At 40.5% G+C, this 21345-nt stretch overlaps 1 protein-coding gene across 1 annotated transcript in view; it reads right to left on the bottom strand.

Annotated features, from left to right (window-relative positions):
- Nucleotides 1–21345, bottom strand: part of Stacl (Stac-like) — a 79739-nt gene that overhangs the window by 17860 nt on the left and 40534 nt on the right. Inside the window, 4 exon segments of the mRNA XM_064688047.1 lie at nucleotides 1632–1787; nucleotides 1869–1993; nucleotides 6318–6374; nucleotides 7283–7434. Of these exon segments, the coding sequence (XP_064544117.1) occupies nucleotides 1632–1787; nucleotides 1869–1993; nucleotides 6318–6374; nucleotides 7283–7434 (490 nt within the window).

Below are 21345 nucleotides of genomic sequence, written 5' to 3'. Positions count from 1 at the left end.
GCGCATACAATATAAGTATGATATATACTATATAGAGTAATACATTCGGTACCTAGTTGCGCAATGCGATTGATGAAGGGCGTCTTTTGACGAAATTTCGTATTGGGCACATTCAACAGATTTGCGCTTTGATTTTGTTCATCGGCTGCGGTTTGCCCACATTGGGGGCTAACGGACTCCTGTGGCGATGCTTTTTCGCGTTTTTTTGTTTTTATAGTTATTTTTATTTTCATATTTTTTTTTTTTTTTTTTTTTTGTGGAGGAAGAGGATTTTATAGTTGAGTATTTATTGAGTGGTTTTTGCTGTCTAACTAAAGTTTGCTTTTGTATTGTTTTTAAAGGCCAAAAACACAGTTCGAGAGACTTTTAAACAAGGACATATGTTAAATATTTGTAAATCGAAAAGTTTACTGCGTGTAAGCTTAGAGAATTCGAGGATTAGAGGCTTTCAATTATTGTAAAGGTCGTTTAAAGTAAATTTGTATGTTAAATCTTTGAATTGAGCAAACAAATATTATTTAATTTTACATAAATAAATCGTCGTTTATCTCGAGCTGTGTTATCTCTTGTAGCTGCCCCCACGACCAGAAAATACGTACTGCCAATATTTAAATAAAAGTATAAAAGTATTTACAGAAACTACAATTGAATGGAGAACAAGGAGCTGAAAGTCGCACATTGCAGCCACAAATCATCAGCAACGCCCACGAAGTCCACGAAAATAAAACGCTTGACAACCAAAGTGAAAACGAGAAAAATATAAAAATTTACAAAAATTGAGCATAAATATAAAATATATATTTTTTGTTGAAATTTGTGTTTTTTTGCCGAATTGCTGCCGAAATCAGAAGCGATGCAATCAGTTTGTCTCACGGGTGACATAAATCCACTGCGATATCACAACTGATGCCCGGACGCCAACAAAACAGTCAAATCAATACGCATCCAGCACGAGGATGTGCTCCAGCACAATTTGACAGCGTTTTCTTTTTTTCGTTGTTCTGCAGCAGATTTGTTTGTTCCCCGCTGATCCTTATCGGATTGCTGATTCGAGTCTAGAAGTTGTTGGCATGCAATGGACTGGAAATAACACAGGTAATGGGCACATTTGCGTGGAGGCGGATACACAAAGTGCACAATTTACGGTGTCAGCTCGAGCAGGACATATGGACATATGGGGCGACAACATCCCGATCCTGCACCATGCAAATGCAATATTTGCAGTTGGACCACAAATCGAAGGAACAAGCCCAACACAAATACAAACAACAACACAAAAGTTAAGTTAACAGAAACAGAAACAGAAACTAAACAAAGTAAGGTCAATTTTTAGCATTAACACTCAAGGGTTTTCTGGCTGGCTGGCTGGCAGTTTACTTATGCATAGTTAAAAGGTAATAAAAACCCATCACGCCTATGGGACAGATCGTTAATGTACAGATACAGCTGGAGGTGGAGCTGAAGCTGGAGCAACAAGGCTCTGGCCTTGTGTGTGTGTAAGCATATTTTTGGCAGAGAGTGTTATTGTTGGTTATATTGTTTAAAAGGGGGGCGTCAGCGTTGGGGCATTTAGTTGGCGCGTGATGATAGCTTGCGAGAGAGCAGTGTAATTGTGCTTGGAAAATACTCACTTTCTTCCTCGATATCAACACGATTCTCCAGCTCCGAGGTGCTCTTCTGGCGACGCAGCAGCTTCTGTTTCGGCTGACAGCGTGGCAAATTCGGAGCACAATCTCCATGGGCATTCAGCTTGCAGATGCGACAACGCAGGCCCTGACGTGTGTGGCCTGTGTCCGGGGGGAAAGGTGTAAGATTTAGCTGTAGATTCAGGACCAGAGCCAGGCACAACTCTTTACGGGCATACGCACCTCTCAAAATTTGCGAGCAGACATCACAAGCCGTTATCTTTTTGTACGTGTACTCCTGCAGATGATGGCTGCCGTCCAGGTTGGGGCGCAGCGATTCCGATGGGGCATTCGAGGCACCATTACGCCTGTGAAGAGGGCAATTGAGATGGTATCAGTAAAGGCCTCCACATACACGCACACACTCACACACACACACACACACACACACACACACACAGGCACGCACACAGATATTCACACTCGTATGCGATGATATGCGTTTAAAATACAACTCAATTTAATTTAATCCAATCCACAAAACTCGTGTAAAAAGTTGCGCTCTTGCTTGGACTAAACGAGTAAATGTAATTATTGTGTCAACCACAATATACAAATATTTATGCCAACATATACAGACATGTATATATATATAGCTATATAAACATATGCGTGCAGCAGAATATTGAAGTGTAAATTTGCATTTTGTAGATAAATCGTGCGACCGCTGACTGTGGCTGGGCGCCAGGCTTTTGTTATAGTATTATTATAACATATAAATATGCACAATGACAACGGCAAACAATGGCAAATACACAATGCCAGTTGAACATTAATCACCGACCCTTGTTTAAAGACACAAAAAGTGGCGCCATGCCAGAAAATAAACAACTGTTGTCAATATTAACAAGTATTTCGTTACACTCATATCAAAATAATACAAAGAAGGCTGCTTTTTATTATTCATTTAAACTAGGTCCTCATCAGCAGCTGCTCACAGACTTAAAGCTGGTAAACGTTCGGGTTTTGTACTTGGTTATATTTGGTTAATAAACAAGGGTATTAAGTCCTCGGCTTTTGCCTAGCCTGTTAATTTGGCTACTCATCATCAAACGTGACACAAGAAACAATAAAATGAATTATATTCTTGGCTATTTTTGGTATAAAAAGCATTTCGTGTATCTCAATAATTTGATGTCATATTTATATGCATAGCATTTGCCCTCGAATACAAATTGGTTTGTTGTTTTTATGTTCCTGATGTTGCTGGCTTTTTCCTCGCTGGCCCCTGTTTTATTTACCAGAAAAGCATACAGCCAAACGATTGGACAGACTGACACACAGACAGACAGACTGACAGACAGACAAAGGCTGGGACATATAGACAATACGCCAGACAATGCTGCAATTGTTCACAGTGGGCGGTCGAGAGGTTCATGTCAGAGATACCCAGGCTCAGGCCCGGGCACAGGCACAGGCACAGGCAGAGGCACAGGGCCGGGCTGAGGACGGGGCCAGGACGAGTGGCTATGGAAGTGGGCCAACTCTCGACGCTGATTGTTTGTAAGTGGCTTATATTGTGCACACAAACAAACAAACAATTCAGCTCAGTTCAGCACGTTGGCTTATAAAGTTGTTAACAAACGTGTAAAATATACAAATTTTTGCATTGTATTTTATCCCTTTCAAGTTAAGTAATTACCATTTTATATATTTACACATTTTACTTTGTACGTGTCTCAGCGTAAAAGCGCAACATTTGCTACAAATAATAAATTGTTTTTGGTTTTTTAAAATGATTTTTGAAAATAAACTTATCAAGCTAAAGCTAGTGTTAAATATTGTCAAGAATTATTTGTATATCGTTAGCTTAGCTTTAAATGTTGAATATCTTTAGCAATTCGTTGAGAAATTATATTTAAGTGTTTACTCATATTCATACATAAACATACACTAGTGTTGATAAATGCTGAAAGCTACAAAAGTATTGAATATACACTATGTTTACACCCAGCCACAATGCAGAGCAGGCATTATTATACTATGGATCAAGATAAAATCTAATTAATTAAAAGCTATCGCTAACAAAAAATATTTATATGTATAGTTGGCCCAGTGTTCAAAAATCTATAACTATTCGGGCTTTTACCCATTTCATTACTCTTGACCACCTTACAACACTATTATTCTATAATAAGCTCTTTCTTACATACAGATCCAAGCTCCTCAACTCTTCAACTCGGCTACTTTACAAAACTATACAAGTTCTTTCTGGAGTACAAATCATCGATTCTCATCTCCTCAACTCGACTACTTTTCAACACTATAATACTATAATACGTTCTTTCTTCCACACAAATCCACGCTTTTCTACTCTCCAACTCGACCACTTTACAATACTATAATAGTCTAAAACGTTATTTTTTGCATACAAGTCTACGCTTCTCAACACTAATCCTCTTAACTCAACTTTTAATTTCAATAAATAGAAACTTTACGAAAACTTTTCAACTACTCTAAGCTCCTTTTTAAATGCTTGCATAAAAAAGTCTAGTTAGCATATGATATGAACTATAAAACTATTTACCAACACTGATAACCTAACCTCAACTCTGAAACCCAACGAACTAACTGTGGGTATATAAATTAAATATGAAAATAACTTTTTAATTGGGGCTTACTTATATCAAGATCACATAGATCACACATATAAGGACTTTACGTATATTAATTGCATTATATATATAGTACAAGTTGTTAATCAAAAAAAAACTAAATACATTTAGTTGGGTTCATGTTTTATACGGCTATTAAATTTTAATATACATAGGGTACACTAAGCACTAAGTGTGGGTGTGTGTGTGTGGGTGTATATATATATATATTAGAGTGTTATAGATAATGGTGATTTAATGTACATGGGGTTGTTCTGCTTTTTACTAGAGTTACGTATTGCAGTTGGGAGGAGTACTAGCAAAATGCATGTTTTACGATTTATCAACATGGAAAAAAAAAGAAAGGGTCATAAAATTAATTATACATTTTTCATTAATGCACCAACTAAAAGTTTCATAAAACCAAAAAACAACAAGAACAACAAAATATTTTGAGCTCCAAACGAAAAAATACCCCCGATTTCTGCTGGCTGGGCGTGTGGGCGTGGCTTAAACGGGGGGCATTAGTAATTTCGAGGCGGAATGCGAAAAGTTTTGCAATATAACAAAAGTTTAGCTGTGATTTTCTTGTCACGTTTGCAAATGTTTATATTAAATCTTAGCGCCAATGCACTTATGAACGAGAAGTAATATAAGTAGTAACATATAGAAAGAGGTATATACATATGTATATAGAAATTGAATAGATAAGCAGATGAGTTTATGAATGAGGCTGCCACGAATATTGCAAAATGTGTTGTCGCCGCAGCAGTTGGCCATAATTCCGCTAAAGCTGACGAGTTATCGCTAACTCTCTCTCTTAGTATCTATATCTCTGCCAGCTCTCACACTCTCTAAGCCGAGAAGATTTTCGATTTATCATCGTTTGCAGCGCAAGCTGTCGGCATGGTATTAAGTATTGTTGGCGAATGCTACCAAACAAATAGAAAAAAAATACATATATATGAAGAAGAAAAAGCAGGCAATGGGCCAATGGGAATGCCATAAACGGCAGCCAATTCGAATGCGAATACGGGTTGCGGAAGTGGATGCGAATGCGGATGCGGATACGGCTGCTGTTGCCCAGTGCATGGCCAATACCAATGCAATTTATCTACAAGCATTTCTATGTGTGTGTGCAAGTGTCTATGGCGGCTCTTCGAAATTTATAGCCAGCAATTTTTCGCATATTTTCCAATGCTTCAACTGGCGCCACAGTTGAATTTACTGGCTACGAATGCGGCCAAGTTCTACGTAACCATATGGACACACAGATAGCCAAAGTTGGAGCCTACTTTTTGTTGGCTGACAAACTTTGTTGCAGTCTCACTTTTGCAAAAGGCAGCTTTTTTTTATGAAAGGGTTTACCGTGGAGGGAAATATTTGATAGATGGACATAAATGGGCCTCGAGGCACACGATCGCAGCTCTTAAATCGAGCGAAGATCTCATAGTTATACGATATATCTTTAAATAATGCCTGTTAGGGTAGTTGGTCTTCGGCTTGCTAAATTAATTATTGCCAGCTTGTTTTTGCTAAAAATATTGTTTACTATTTTTTGTGCTTTTAGCAATTTTAATTGATTTCACGGCGGCTGTGATTGATGGTCCGAACATCGGACACAGGCGCAGGTGCATTTTATGGCTGACGCTCGAAAAATAATATTCACAAAAAAGAAAATATCAAAATATTTATTTAAAATGCAACTAAAAACTTGTTGTCGCTGCTTTTGTGCAGCTTTGCGTTTTTTTTTGCTAAATTTTATATAAAATATTAATGGAATTTGTAATATTTCTTGGGGTTTTTACAATCGAATTGGTTTTAATTGTGTTTTGGTAGCTGCTAATACTACATTGGCGTGCAACATTTACTGCAATTTCTTTTTTGTTTTTTGTATTTTCTTTTTTTCTATCAAGCTCTAATAAAGCAAAATATTTAAATTTATATTTAATTAAAGTTGTATTTGTTTCTTTTGTTTTTTGTACCATTTGTTTAGAAACATAAAAATTGTTTTTAGTTGCTTGATTAATTTGGTTACCTCAAGGTCAGAACGGTTGATACGGCGTGGTACATTTGATTTTGTCGGGGTGGTTGGCTGATTGTAACATATCATACGATATATATATATATATGTATATAATAGTTTGTACGATTTTCGATTGAAATTTGTATATTCGGCAGTAAATGAATATTTTGTGTATGTATTTTGTTTTAGGATGTTGTATAGAGAAAAGTGTAGAGAATATTAGTAAATGCAGCAAGAAGTTTAACTAGGCTAACTTAAGGGATATTTAATAGCTAAAGGATGCTTAAAGTTAGCTTAGGATTTATATTTTAGTTTTCACTTCATAGTCAAGCGGAAGGGGGCGGAGGGTGGTTGGACTGGGGCTGGTTGGGCTGTGTGGCTACAGTTAAAAACCACAAAATGCAACATGCAAAATGTTAACCTCTGCAGCTTCCTCTTTTCGCGACGTGATTAAATTACTTAACATAAATTGCAGAAAATACGGCAGATGCAGAAATTGCACAATTTGAACTGTTGCATAAATGGCGCAAATATTTGAAAAAGGTTTTTCACTTTTTCCACGTTTTTTTTTCCTTCTCTTTTTATTTCATTTTGCCAGACTTGTTTTTTTTTGGCATATTTTTCGCGGCTTTTAGTCATATTAAAGTGCGGGGGGGGGGGGGGGGGGGGGCGGTAGGAGGGGGCGTGTGGTTGTATATTTGGGCGCTTTGCCGCGCTTCATTTTGTATCTATGCAGTTGGAACATTTTCCGACAATTTGCTGCGTATTTTGCGCGCAGCTGCTTTTGCTTTTTTGCTTTTTTACTTTTCAGGACTCGAACTGGAACTAAATATTTCGAGTGCGAGAGAGATTTGGCATTTGGGCTTAAATATAGTCAACAAACATATATAGATTCTATGGGGGAGTAGGTGCTCTTGTTATGGGAGTGAATGGGGGTATGCTTATTGGGTGGGGGGATGGGGGATGTGGCTACTTACCTATCTGCTTGTGTTGCTGAACCAGAACCCGCCGGCTTTAGGCTCTTAAATGCTTTCAGCCACTTTGTTTTCATCGATGGCGCTGTGGCGGCCGAGAATTTGCGTTCGTTGCGCGGCGAAGTTGGCTCAACTTTGCTAACGAATAACTCCTTCTGCAATTGCCAAGAGAGAGAGAGACACAGACACAGACAGAGAGTGAGAGAGAGAGAGAGATGGAGGAAGAAAGAGAAAGAGAGAGATAGTGCTTAGTGGTGTGGTAAATACAATTTGACCAAAGTCAAAGCAGCTCGCTTGCAAGCAATTTGCATTTAAGCGTCTCACGTTGCAGTTTAATTACAGCCATTAGTACAACACACACACACACACTCACACACACACACACAGAGAGAGTTAGCTACAAGCTCGTTATGGCATAATTACATGTATACAAGTTGTATTTAGGCGCAAATGTTAAATATTTAACTGCATATCTGATATTCGGTTATTTTGATAGGCGCTCTAACAACTTCACAGCCATTTGTGCTGTGCGTGCCATGGCAAATAAAGCTATTTTAATTAATAATCAACACTTTGCAAAATACCACAAAATGTAATCATGCCACGCACACACACACACACGCACACGCACACGCATACACATTTAGACACTTATGTGACAATAATTAAAACCACGTGTGACATTTGGTCACAGTTCAGTTTAGCTTTTGTTGTTGTTGCCGTGCTCTCTGACTAATGCTGGTAATCACAGTGTGCACACTGCTTAAGTAATCCAGCAATAAATGCATAAATATCGCATTATGCGGTTCTTTTAATGGCATACGGAATGTTGATTAAATGCAATTTATCTATATGTAAATTTATAATTATTTAGAGCTGACCCACATGACATGTGGTTCTGTGCGTTAGGACGAAAGCTAATTTTATTATAGAAAAAATAAAACGAAACCTTGTCAAATATGTCATTATTAAATAACAATAAATTTAATGGAGCTTAGTTGAACTTATGAAAATCGCATAGAAAGGCGATGTTGTGGAGGGATTTTGATTGGGTGAAAGGTAGTCAGAGAAAGAGAGAGTAAGAGAGAGAAAGAGATACAGAGAGATAGAGAGAGAGAAAGAAAGAGAAAGAGAGAGCGATAGAGAGAGAGATAAAAAGAGCAATAGAAAGAGAGAGAGGAAGAGATGCAGAGAGAGAGAGAGATAAAGAGAGAGAGAGAGAGAGATGAAGAGAGCGATAGAGAGAGAGAGAGTTGCAGAGAGGGAGATATACAGCGAGAGAGAGTGAGAGGAGGGGAGAGGAGATGGAGGTTAATTAAAAAGAAAACGAAAAATTCGAATGCGATAGTAAATATTAAAGTTATTGTGGGAGAAAAGGTGAGTGGGAGGTAGAGGTAAATAGAGAGAACAAAAAAGACTGAAAAAAGACGTTTGCCCAAGTTATTTAACATTGTAATTTTGCCAATTTGGCTGCTTCACAACACTACAACATAAAGAGCACCAAGCGAGTTTGCAGTAATTAAAATACATTGAGACTTAATGCTTCTGCTTAACTGACTGGCATAAAACATAAGCGACTGCTTAACTGGCTTCAATCAGAGTATTTATAAATCATAAAACCAGCTTTGCAAAGCGAAAAGCACAAACTTTTGGCTGTCTATTTCGGCCAAGGACCTTGAACAGCTGCATAGATCAATTGCGCTGTGCTGGCAGTGAACGATATTGACTTGTGTTTTCAACTCGGAGACAGGCGGATAGACATGCCTGATGATTACGTGTAGCCTTGCCACAACAATCACAGAAACAGCCCGAAAAAAAACAATAACAACAACAACCAAAAATTCAGCACTCTCGCAATTGCAGCATTTATAATGCAGCGAGGCGCGTGCACTTTTGATGCCTGTCGCCTGACGCTATTGTTGTTGTCGTTGTTGAGCACTATTTTCGACATGTTACTTGCTTCTTTTTTGGGGGGGTAAGGGGGGTGACCAACTGACAGATCTGACAGTGGATTGGCGTGAGAGCGTGAGCGCGTCCTTGTGCCTGACAGCAGGATATTGAGTTTGTCATGCGGCTGCAGGGCTCGGGCTCGGGCTCGGGCCGGTGTGGCAGGCCTATATCGATATCGAATGTTCGCCATCATAAAATAACATTTTTGATGGCAACAACAATTGCCATTATAGAATGCATTTTATAAACGTTTAATTGATTCGCTGCAATTATAAATTAATTGCATTGCCTCGGACAAAGCGATGCCTGCAAAAATATTATGCGCAATTTAATATGCACGAAACGATACACAGCCAGCATTTAATTAAGATAAATATTTTATATGAAAATGATAAACTAAAAAGCAAAGATAAAGCTCAACTTAAAGGAGCACACATGAAAATCGTGGCAGGAGGCTGGGAGCAGGCCAAGATAAGAAGCTGCCGCTGCCTGACGTTGAGCACCAGCATCACGAGCAGTACAAGTGTGTGTGTGCGTGTGTGTGTGTGGGGGTGTGAGTGTGTGTGTGAGTGTGTGTGTGTTTGCTGGCGCCCAAGCGGGCTCCTTCGTAATGGACATGTGCCTGTCATGTCGCCTTTGTCATTGTCGTTAGCGGGCGTGTCCTGTGCCATAAATTTATGCATGCAGTGCATAAAATTCAAATTAAAGGAGCCGCCGCCGCCGTCGCCGTTGCCGTCGCGTATCCTGCCAGCGACAAGTACACGTTTTGACACTTTACAACACTAGTGGGTCTGGCCTGCTGTCGCCATAGCTTTGCCTGGCAACTGTTACCCGCAGCTGCCCTGCAACAACGTGGGCTGCTTTATCGCCCGCTTTGCTGTCAGGGCCAACTACAGCTGCTAAAAGCAAGCGCCAGGTCCTGATGTGGGCGTCAGCGTCAACGTCTCAGCAATCAGTGGCGAGCAGCAGCAGCAGCAACAGCAGCAGCAGAGGCAGTCGCCACACAATGAGAGGCATCAAATGTTGCTAACCCTCCCACGCTCTTGGCCCTACACTCGGCTGCCTTCAGTCATCAGGCTTCCAAGTGCTTTTGAGTTCAACTTCAGTTGCATATAATGCCCTCTAATTGATTTCCTTTGCAGCTTGGCCCAAAAGTGGCCTCTGCTGACCGAAAAGCACTTGAAAATGCTGTGCATACTTTTATTTCGCTCCTCCTTTTTAGCTGATTTTTCATTATGAGCCCGGCTATCAGTGTCCTTCGGGAGAGCGAGCAGACAAAAAAAATTTATGGCTGTCACAATTTTTAATTATGTTGCTCTACGCTTGCCATTGCGATATTGAAACCACAAAGGTATCATAAATTGCCGAGCCCGGGAACGACTGAGACCATAACAACAATCAAAAAAAAAAACATTAAAAGACAACAAGCAGATTGGCAACAAAAGGCGGCCCAGAAAGTGGCTCGCACTGCTGCCAGACAGTGGCCAGCAGCGACAGCAGAGCTCAAGTTGGCCAAACTAAAAATCTGCTCATTAAGGACCGCAACAAAGGAGCGGACCCTTTCGAGATGCTGGCCAGGAAATTCAAGATGAACGAAACAAAGGCAAACGCGCTGAACACTCCTCTTTGGCTCGGCCTGAAAGGCAATTGCAACAAATTGTGGCTGCTTATTAGGGGTTCCAATGCGACTGGTTTTAGATAGTGACAGAGGGGAAGGGGAGAGGCAGAGAGAGAGGGGGGGGGAAGGGGAGGCTCGCCGGGTTAGATTGTGCGCTTGTAATGAGCTATTCGAGCGCGTGGATGTGCGCGCATATTTTATTGCCACTTTGATGAGCAGCTGCCAACAATTTTAACCTATATACATTTTTTTCTTCTCCGCCGTTGCACATTTTGTTGCGCCTTTGTAATTTGCGCAAAAAAAAAAAACAGAAATGAGTAGATGCATTGCCACAGGCAGCTGCAAGAGTTGGCGCTGCAAGTTGCATGCGCTCAGTCATTAGTGGGCAAATGTGGCACGATATGTGCAGCGCTTACTTCATGGCTTTTAGAGCACCAACTAATTGCAGGCAGCCAGGCAGCTGGGCTGCTGGGCAAGCATCATGGGTGGGAGCTGCAGCAGAGACAGGAGCCAGCTCCAGTGAGTGCCGTGCAAACACGCTTAAGACAATTTAGCAAACATGAAACGAGACACAGACAAGGGGCATGGCTCTGCAAGGGTTGGGGTTGGGGGCGTCGGCTTTGCTAGCTGGCCAAACAAACATTTCCGTAAATTACACGCATTTGTCAAAACGAAACAATGCGCAAAGTGTTTATTTGTTTTAGTGAGTGCTTTTGAGCGCAAAAATGACTCAACACAAAAACTGCAGCTAGAAGGCAGCCCAGACAAATACAGTCAACAACCCGCCCCTCCCACCAGCCCCCGCCGTATGTTAGTGTGTGTGTGTGTGTGTGTTGGGAAAATGTAGCAACTTCTAATGGGTTTGCTTGTTGTTGAGATCATTGTTGTTGTTGTTGCTGTTGCCTGCTGCACTCACGCGCGAAATGTAGAGCAGCGATTATGCAACCACATGCAATGACAATGCAGCATCGATCCGGGGCTCTAACCACAATAAACGCGCGCACACACACACACCCACACACACATACACAGAGGGAGAAAGCGCCAGCCATTGCGCGCGTGCTATGCGGCGTATGCGCAATTTGTAATTTTCATTAACGCCTAAAAGCAGCAATTAGTTTTTTTTTTTTTCCTACCAGCGCTCTTCTTATTTTTAGATTTTTGTTCCGGCTGCTTTGTAATCGTGCATCGCTGAGTTTTGCATTGAATTAAACTACAGTTTTTAAACCACACAGCCACACAGCCACATGCTGTCCATATTAAACCACCAAATGACACTGGTTTAAAATCTATCAGAATTAAAATCGTGGCTGAAGCGTGGCTACATTTATAGACTTTAACTGCGCTTTCAGCTTTAAGTCAACATAATTGTGCCTAGAGAGTGTCGAAGGTTTTTAAAGATGTTTTTTAGTTTAAGTGTTGTAAAAATTTTAAATATTGGCATATTTGTGCGTAATACGAGAGTTTTACACAGTTGAATTGATAAATTGATTACTTGGGAAAAATATTAAAGCTTGATTAAAGCTGACAGGAGCATTTAAAGCTATTTGAAGCAGCGGTTCGTAAGTTTTAGTGTTGGATAACTAAATAATTAAAGTATTTACATTACGCCAAAGGAGCTAAAAGTCAACTTAGTTTTACTTTGATTAAAGCCGATATAAGCTTTTGAAGCATCTTAAACGCCTGCTCGTAAGCTTTAGTGTTGGATAACTCCATATAATTAGGGTATTCACATTAAATATGCTTAAAATTAGCTTTGTTTTAGTTGGGCAAAACAAGAAAGCTCAATTAAACTGAAATAAACTTTTAGAGCAATCTCAAACAGGTGCTTTCAAGCTTCAGTGTTGGAAACTTTCAAATAATTAGGGTTTTAATATAATAAGCACTGTTTGGACGTAATTAAATGACTGTGTTTTTTTTTTTATATATTGATCTAAAACTAATAAAAACCTTGAAATCGATCTGCTTAAAAGCTCTGCTAACATCGCTACGCAACACTGGCTACAAATGCTGTTTCACTCGCACTTCTATGATATGCCAGCTAGAGCTTAATTAAATAGTTAAGTGCAATTTGCAGCCAGTGTCATTGGCACATAATACAAGCTGTAAAGAAGTGCTGCATTCGTGGCCCAATTTTGCTTAATTCGAGTAAATACTTATGTCGCGCCACACAACTAACTGTGACCAAAAAGAAGGGGAAAAAAAGAAACATGTACAAATTTATGGCCAGCAATTAAAGCTGCAGCAGGAAGGCAACAGCCAAACGGGGCGAGAAGAAGAGCCCGATTCGAATCAGAGCCTGGAAAAAATAAGTTGGAATAGTAGCAGCTCCAGTTGCCTGGCAGCCAACGCTGATAAGTGCGCGTAATCGGCTCACGCTTAACGCCTTACGAAGGCGCCAGGCAGCCAGGCAGTGCGCCAATGCGAACGCCGAAGGCAACGGCAGCGGCAACGGGCCCCCGACAACCGGATACGGATACGGATGCGTAGCGGCGCCATTTGCATGGCTTGTTGGGGCTTTTATTTATTATTTGGCGCAGCTTTTTGGGCGTAAACGTGGGCGTATACATTTTATGGCTGCGTGCCGCAATTTCATGTCCATATGAAGCCGCCTTTTATTGTTCATATACTTATACATATATATCATATATATACGTGGGCTGAAGAACTAACTGGCAGCCGAGCTAATGCACAGTTATGGCTTTCATTAGGCAGCAGCTTCAGCAGCATCGGCTGCCCCCACTGGGACATGTTGGTTAAGCTGCGTGAAATGCTCTGGCCAGCATAAAAAAAAAAAGGAGAAAAAAAACTAGAGGAAGCAGCACACAAAAACTCTTGTCTGTAATGAGAAGTTAACTGGTTGCAGCTGCATCCTTCTGGGATCGCAGCGCTCCGGTCACCTGACAACGTGGCGTGCTTTCAATTTCATTTTGTTTTTTTTTTTTTTGTGTTTGCTTTCGCATTTTACTTTTTTTTTTTTTTTTTGCAATTTGCATATTTTTATACTTTTTTGTTCAGTTGCTTACATGCTTGCCTTTTATTTTTATCGCACACAAATATGTAGGAGCGGAGCGGGGAAGGCCGAGTTTGAGTTTTTGCTGTGGGGTGTTCGTGGGTCGTGGCTGTAAACTCATATGCTGCCCCCGTCAAGTTTCTGCTTGTGTTTTATGGATTTTCTTCTGGCTGCCTGACATTCTACGTGACTGCCATCAATTTTCAGTGGCATTGCCGCTTCATTTTGCATACAGGTGAATGGCTGACAGGTAGCCACGCCACGCCCCGCCCTCTGAACTGGCCCTGGCATCTGTGTGTGTGTGTGTGTGTGTGTGTGTTTATGTGTTTGTGTGTGTGGCATGTCCTTGTGCCCTTAACTCGATTTGGAATTGGTTTAAAAGGCAACGTGTGCGAGAACTGCTGATCAGCATACCTCAAATGGCATTGCATTCTGTGTTGCCAACAAATTTTACATTCAGTCGCTGCTCTTCATACCCTATACACATTTAAATGCATTGAAAGGGGAAGATATATCTGAGCCCAAAAACTATATGTTAGAGGCAGAGACTATTTTGATATGCATATTCTAGAGCACAATTTAACACTTTCTTCAGCTAGTAGTTAAATGCAAATGTAATATCTAAATTATCGATACTGATTACTGATATCGATACTTACTTATGCTAACTATCGAAACTATCAATGATATAATAGATTACCTTGGGTTACTTCAGCACTGATTATTATTATTGAAAATCACTTGTGCTAACTAACGAAAATATCGATGTTATTAATATGATAGAAAGACAACTAGACCGACTAGCTTAGATTACTTAACAAGTGATTATTATAATCGATATTCGCTTGTGCCAACAATCGAAACTATCGGTACTTTAAAACTGATTAGTATTAACGATAGTCACATATGCGTAGTGCGGATTCGATTACTGATTATTATGATCGACGGTAACTAATTTCAACAACTGAAAATAACGATCACTTGACCACCCACTTGGGATTACTTTAAAACTGATTATTTTTATCATTACGAACCTATGATAACTAAAGAAACTATCGATCACTTTACAGACTTCCTTGGGTTACTTTCGAACTGGTTATTATGATCGAAACTATCGATAACTTTATTGACTACAGGTAAGCTGTCAGTCGAGCATACCCCACTTATCTTGCAGCGTTTTGCTCGTTTTTCGGTTTTTATGTCGCTTTATTATTATTGCAAGTGTAAATGTGGAAAATTGTGTGCGTGGCTGCCTGAAAGTGTGCGTGGGTTTTTGAGCGAGTGTGCTTGTGTATGTGCATGTGCATGTGAATGGGTGTGTGTGTGTGTGTGTGTGTATTTATTGTCCTATTTCTTGCACAGACTATCTGTATGTCTGTTTGTCTGTCCGTCCGGCTGCCTGACAGGTGTTCCTTAACAGCTCTGTGGTCCAGTTGCCAGAGCTGGCTCAGCAGCTGCAGCTGCAAATTGATTTTCAATAGCTGAGTGGTTTTTGATTCAATAAAATGACATACTCAGTTGACTCTCAACGAAGTAGAAGGGCACCCAGTTACGTGCTTGACATGTGAGCGTATGCGTGTGTGTGTGTGTATCTATGAATGTTGCCACAGTTTGCGGCATCTTTTATGGCTGCTTGCTGTCATGGGAACTTTGCTTTTGAATTGCCAACGCAACTCAATTCATACGAATCTAATTCAGCAATGTTTGCTCTGCTATTTTTATACACTGTTAAAAACGCTCGCTGTAATTGATGGGCCTATAAATATATAGACAGAGCGTTTGGTCCGGTCGCTGGTCAACGGCCACTGGCCATGTGATAAATGGTCGAGACTTGTATTTTACGCGTGTGACAGCTTAAAAATAATTTATCACAGCTAAAGTTGACTTCTTCGTTTTTTTCGGCTGTCTTTTTGCATTATGTGGCCTAATCGAATTTCTGGCCAAAATGACTTATCAATCAAGTGCCTGCGGCAGGCGCACATAAGTAGGCAACATAAATTTCAAGTATGCAAAAACTACAAGCACAGTTTGGCTAAGGCTTAGCCACATAAACGCATAAGTTTCTAATTAAAATGGTCGCCACACACAGCCATAAATACTCATTTAAGCCCACGCACACACGCACACGCACACTCGGATGCTGCTGCTATCTACTTAATTACTTGAGTGGGCCACCGAGCGAGCGGGCGGGCGGGCGGTCGGGTGGCGTTCTGTGCATAATTTAAAGTGCATATGTGCCACACGGCAGACCGCAAACTCCCAGCTGATTAAGTCGACAACAGGCCAACTCTGACACAAGCGACTGCCACGTCCTGCCGGCCCACCCCCTGCCTACCCCAGTCGCACAATCCCCCCTCCCCTTTCGCTGCAGCCCAGCGGCATTTCACACGCAAACTTTTATTGCACTGACAAAATGCTTGCTGCGGTTTTTTTTCTTCATATTCTTCTTTGCCTTGTGCAAATAAAATATATGCTCGCATATGCGGCGGTTGGCCAGGGAAATGGAGCGGAAAATATGTTTGAGCACAAGTGCTATGGCTTGACGCTTGAGCGGTGCCATTGCTGCCACGCCCCCCCGCCCACATCCCCCTCCCATGCACCGAGCACTTCTTAAAGCACTCGCACACAAAGCGGAAATCAAAATATTTCCGCAACTTAAATTGAAAACTGTCAATTGGTTTTTATGTGTGTGTGTGTGTGTGTGTGTTGGCCACACGAAAAAATACACATTCACTGAAAATGTCGTTTTGGCCGCATTTCGTGCGCTTGCTACCTGACGCCGTGCGCACCTCGCTGCTTGGCCTAATAAAAAATCAATGAACTGGGTATTTTTCGTGCCTGGCTCATAACTTCACAACCGAAATCGATGTGGGCGTGGGGGGCGAGCTGAATGCATATACAAATAAACAAGCAGCTAGAAGTTATATGTGGGCAGCAGTAGGGGGTTGAGGGGGTGTCGGTTGTGCCTAAATACCGCTATAGACCCATCGAAGGCTACACGGGGCGTGATAATTGATGTCAAACGCGAGCGACGTGTGCAGTCGTTAATCATATAGGCACAGGCATGAGCACGAATCGAATCGAAGCGAATACGAACTTTATAGAGGTGAGCACACACACACAACACACACACACACACACGCGAATACGTGCATAATTAGCAGCAGCCAAAAAATCAGTTGCTGTCAGGGCAAAGGCGCGCGCGCTTTGATTGAGTGCCGCAGATTAACAAATTTGGCCTAAAGGCAACAGCAACAACAACGACAACAACAACAACAACGACAACTGTGCACATTCATAGTTGTTTGTGGCGTTGTTTGTGCGTCAAAGCACAAAATAGACTTGAGGCGAACAATTTAATTCGTTTGGTAAACAGCACACGGAGCAGAAACGTGCAACCAAAAAAAATCAAATGGGGTGAACTGCTGGCAGCCAGACTGCGGCAGAGTCTGAATAAATACATGCCAAGAGACACAGAGAGTGTGAGAGATAGACAGAGAGAGGGAGAGAAGGAGGAGAGAGAGCGCAAGGACACAGAGATTCACAGAGAGTCGGGACATGACTACACAGTAGCAAAGACCACTTCCTGTCGGGGTCTAAGCCACGTTAGCAGCGTTGCACGACTACTGCCGGTCACAACTACAAGTCAAAGTAAGACACACACACACACAGACACACACACATGAGTGCGCTGCCTCGTCGACACCTACACACAGAGAGTCCTGCTCGAGGTGTCACTTTGGCTAACACGAAACTTTTAATGCCGCTGCGGGTCGCGGCCATAAAAGTATTCATTTGTCATTGTCAGGATGCAGTCGGCGTCTGCTGCCAACAACAACAACAACAACAATAACAACAAAGAAAACGAAGATGAAACTAAAAATAAAACACGCTTTAACAACGACAACAACAAAAATATGTATATGTATAGAAAAAAGGAATATAAATAAAAATCGCTTAAATGCTGTGTGGCAAGTAATTTCGACGCCCGAAAACTGCTGACTGCCCAAAGCTCTTGGGCGCTCATTAATATGCAATTGTACGCATATCAGGCATAGCATCAGGGCCAGGACTGGCCAGGATGCTGCGATGCCTGCCAGCTGGCAGCCACAGGCAGCCACCTGCTTCTAGCCAGCACATCGCATTCAATTATTTAAATTTTCATTAAAATTCTAGCAACAAAACCACTTCAGCAACAACAACAACAAAAAATGCTTGCAAAATTTCATAAAGTGTTAAGGCTGAATACTGTAACCCGCCAAAAGAAAAACAAGCAGGCGAAAGCCCCCCCCCCCCAAACACACACATACACACGCACACACCCACGCAGCAGAAGCAGAAGAAGAAAAAAAAAAGTGGTCAAGACTGCTGAAAATGCAAAGCTATGCGGAATTTATTAAAACGCCGAGGTCGAGGCTAAGAAATTGCTTTTGACACCAAAATAAAAGCAAAAAAACGGAGAAAACCCAAATGTCGAAGCGGAAATACCCTTGCAGATATATACCAGAAATATATATAGATATATAACTGTAGAATCTAAATCGAAACCAAATCATTTCCACAATTGTAAATGAGAGATACAGAGAGAGAAAAAAGAGTTAAAAGATAAATAATCGATTGATGGTATTTAAAAAATGTGTAACCCAAATCGAAATCAATCGTACAAAAAAGAAAAATAATAAATCAATCAACCAAAATTGTTAATGGAAATGAGAGCGAGTTAAAAAAAATGTTCAATTGAAAACTGATTGATATATGAAGTACGTGATCGATATACTATATTTTATTTATTTATTTATTATTTGTTAATAGTCAAGAAAGCGAGAGTCAAACTGAGTATTTAATACATAGACATAGAAAAATTAAAAGCCAATATATATTTATACTAGCGAGTATAGCCCGGCTTTGCCAGTGGTTTGTATAAAGTAAATTCTCTCAAAGATCTTTGAAAATGAGTTCGATACCGATCGGACGGAAAGCCAATTGTTGCCGGTGAAATTTCCCAAATACGTATTCATTGAGTTCTAATGTGGAGCTTTGAAAATAAGTTTGAAGCAAATCGGACAAAACCTAAAAACTAGAACAATATTGATTTAGAAGCCAAATTGATCTAGATCAATTTATAGAATATTGCCAATATAGGTTATTTGAGGTTAACATTTTCACATGAATATTAACCAAAAATAAAAGATTTAGATGCAGAATTGATCTAGAGGTCAAACCATGAACAAAGAGCCAAACATTATGAAAATTGGTTGAGTTTTGGCCGAGTTATGGGGGTGGGAAATTTCGACCTATGTCTATATACAATATTTGAGGGTACCATTTTGACATGATTTTTGACCAAAAATAAAGTTGCCAGATTTATATGCAGAATTGAGCTTGAGGTCAAACCATGAACAAAGAGCCAAACATTATGAAAATTGGTTGAGTTTTGGCCGAGTTATGGGGGTGGGAAATTTCGACCTATGTCTATATAGGATATTTGAGGGTACCATTTTGACATGATTTTTGACCAAAAATAAAGTTGCCAGATTTAGATGCAGAATTGAGCTTGAGGTCAAACCATGAACAACAAGCCAAACATTATTAAAATTGGTTAAGTTTTGGCCGAGTTATGGGGGTGGGAAATTTCGACCTATGTCTATATGGGATATTTGAGGGTACCATTTTGACATGATTTTTGACCAAAAATAAAGTTGCCAGATTTAGATGCAGAATTGATCTTGAGGTCAAACCATGAACAACAAGCCAAACATTATTAAAATTGGTTAAGTTTTGGCCGAGTTATCGGGGTGGGAAATTTCGACCTATGTCTATATAGGATATTTGAGGGTACCATTTTGACATGATTTTTGACCAAAAATAAAGTTGCCAGATTTAGATGCATAATTGATATAGAGGTCAAACCATGAACAACAAGCCAAACATTATGAAAATTGGTTGAGTTTTAGCCGAGTTATAGGGGTGGGAAATTTCGACCTATGTCTATATAGGATATTTGAGGGTACCATTTTGACATGATTTTTGACCAAAAATAAAGTTGCCAGATTTAGATGCAGAATTGATCTTGAGGTCAAGCCATGAACAAAAAGCCAAACACTATGAAAATTGGTTGAGTTTTGGCCGAGTTATAGGGGTGGGAAATTTCGACCTATGTCTATATACAATATTTGAGGGTACATTTTCACATGAATTTTGACCAAAAATAAAGTTGCCAGATTTAGATGCAGAATTGATCTAGAGGTCAAACCATGAACAAAGAGCCAAACATTATTAAAATTGGTTAAGTTTTGGCCGAGTTATGGGGGTGGGAAATTTCGTTCTATGTGTTAAGGATATTTGACGGTACCATATTTGGAAATATTTGAATTATGCCTAGACGTTTAATATGTATATATTTAACATATCAAATAAATAAATTAATAATGAAATTGAGAACCGCAAACACAGCCATTTGTAAAAGCAGAAACCATAACACATCTATAAAGTGCCCATAGATGCGGCATATCCCATATCTAAACACAATTAGCTGTAGGGTATACAAAACGTAAAGATTGTTATGTTTTGTGTATATAAAGCCGCCAGCTGCTAAATGGTTATCTTTCGTGGTCAGCACAAATGCTGAGCTTTCAATATATCAAATTGCATAAATTTTAGCACTCTACGATTGTTATTCTCTTGCTGTTGCTGTTGTTGTTGCATACCTCGAGCCTTTCAGTTTGATGGGCGTGTTAAAAATTCAGTCACTCAATATAGCAATCAGGGCGCAGCACACAAGAAGCACAAACCTAAGTCATAAAGTGCTCGCGGCAAGCAAAACTTTGACAGGGCAACACACATTCACGCACACAGAGCAAGGGAGCTACACGGCGTATACGTAATAACGTATACGTTGTGTGGGCCAGCTAGATATATGTGAAGAGAATGCAGCTCGAAAGTCGGTTGGCTGTTGGCTGCCTGGCAGGCGTAATCTTAGTGCCAAGTGCCAATAAGTCAGTTATAAATTTGATATAAAATTAAGCATGTTGCGGGCGCCGTTTGCTCGTTGCAAGTGCATGAGCTGCTCGGGCAAGGCTGCCGCACAAATTGCACGTCTTGGCCGAGGGATTCAGTGGGTGGCTGCACAGCACAAGCCAGTTCACATATTGTGCCTGGCATTTGGGTCGTTAGTAATGGGCCAGGCTTTCGCCGGTGTTTGCAGCTTGTTAGCGTCAAGGCGCATCCTCAGCAGACAGCATATAACCAGTTCAGTTCGTTTGCCCATATATGAATACACATAAAACATGCTGAGTGTGTGTCTGTGCGCAAATAAGTTCTTGTCAAACAGTATAATGCTCATATTTTGGCAAATGCTGTCTGTGCGCTGCTCGTAGTTTACTAGTAGTAAAATATATATATATATATATGCCGAATAAATTAGCCGAAAAAAGAAGCATGGCAAGTACCTTGACTGGCTAGCAGAAGATACTGTAGACTGCCGGC

The sequence above is a fragment of the Drosophila montana genome, unplaced genomic scaffold, assembly GCF_035044405.1.
Source record: "Drosophila montana isolate Dmon_TW-CO22-7 unplaced genomic scaffold, ASM3504440v1 contig_3200_1, whole genome shotgun sequence".
Classification (NCBI taxonomy): Eukaryota; Metazoa; Arthropoda; class Insecta; order Diptera; family Drosophilidae; genus Drosophila; species Drosophila montana.
Note: the sequence above shows the minus strand (reverse complement) of the source record. Positions and strands in the feature narration are given on the sequence as shown.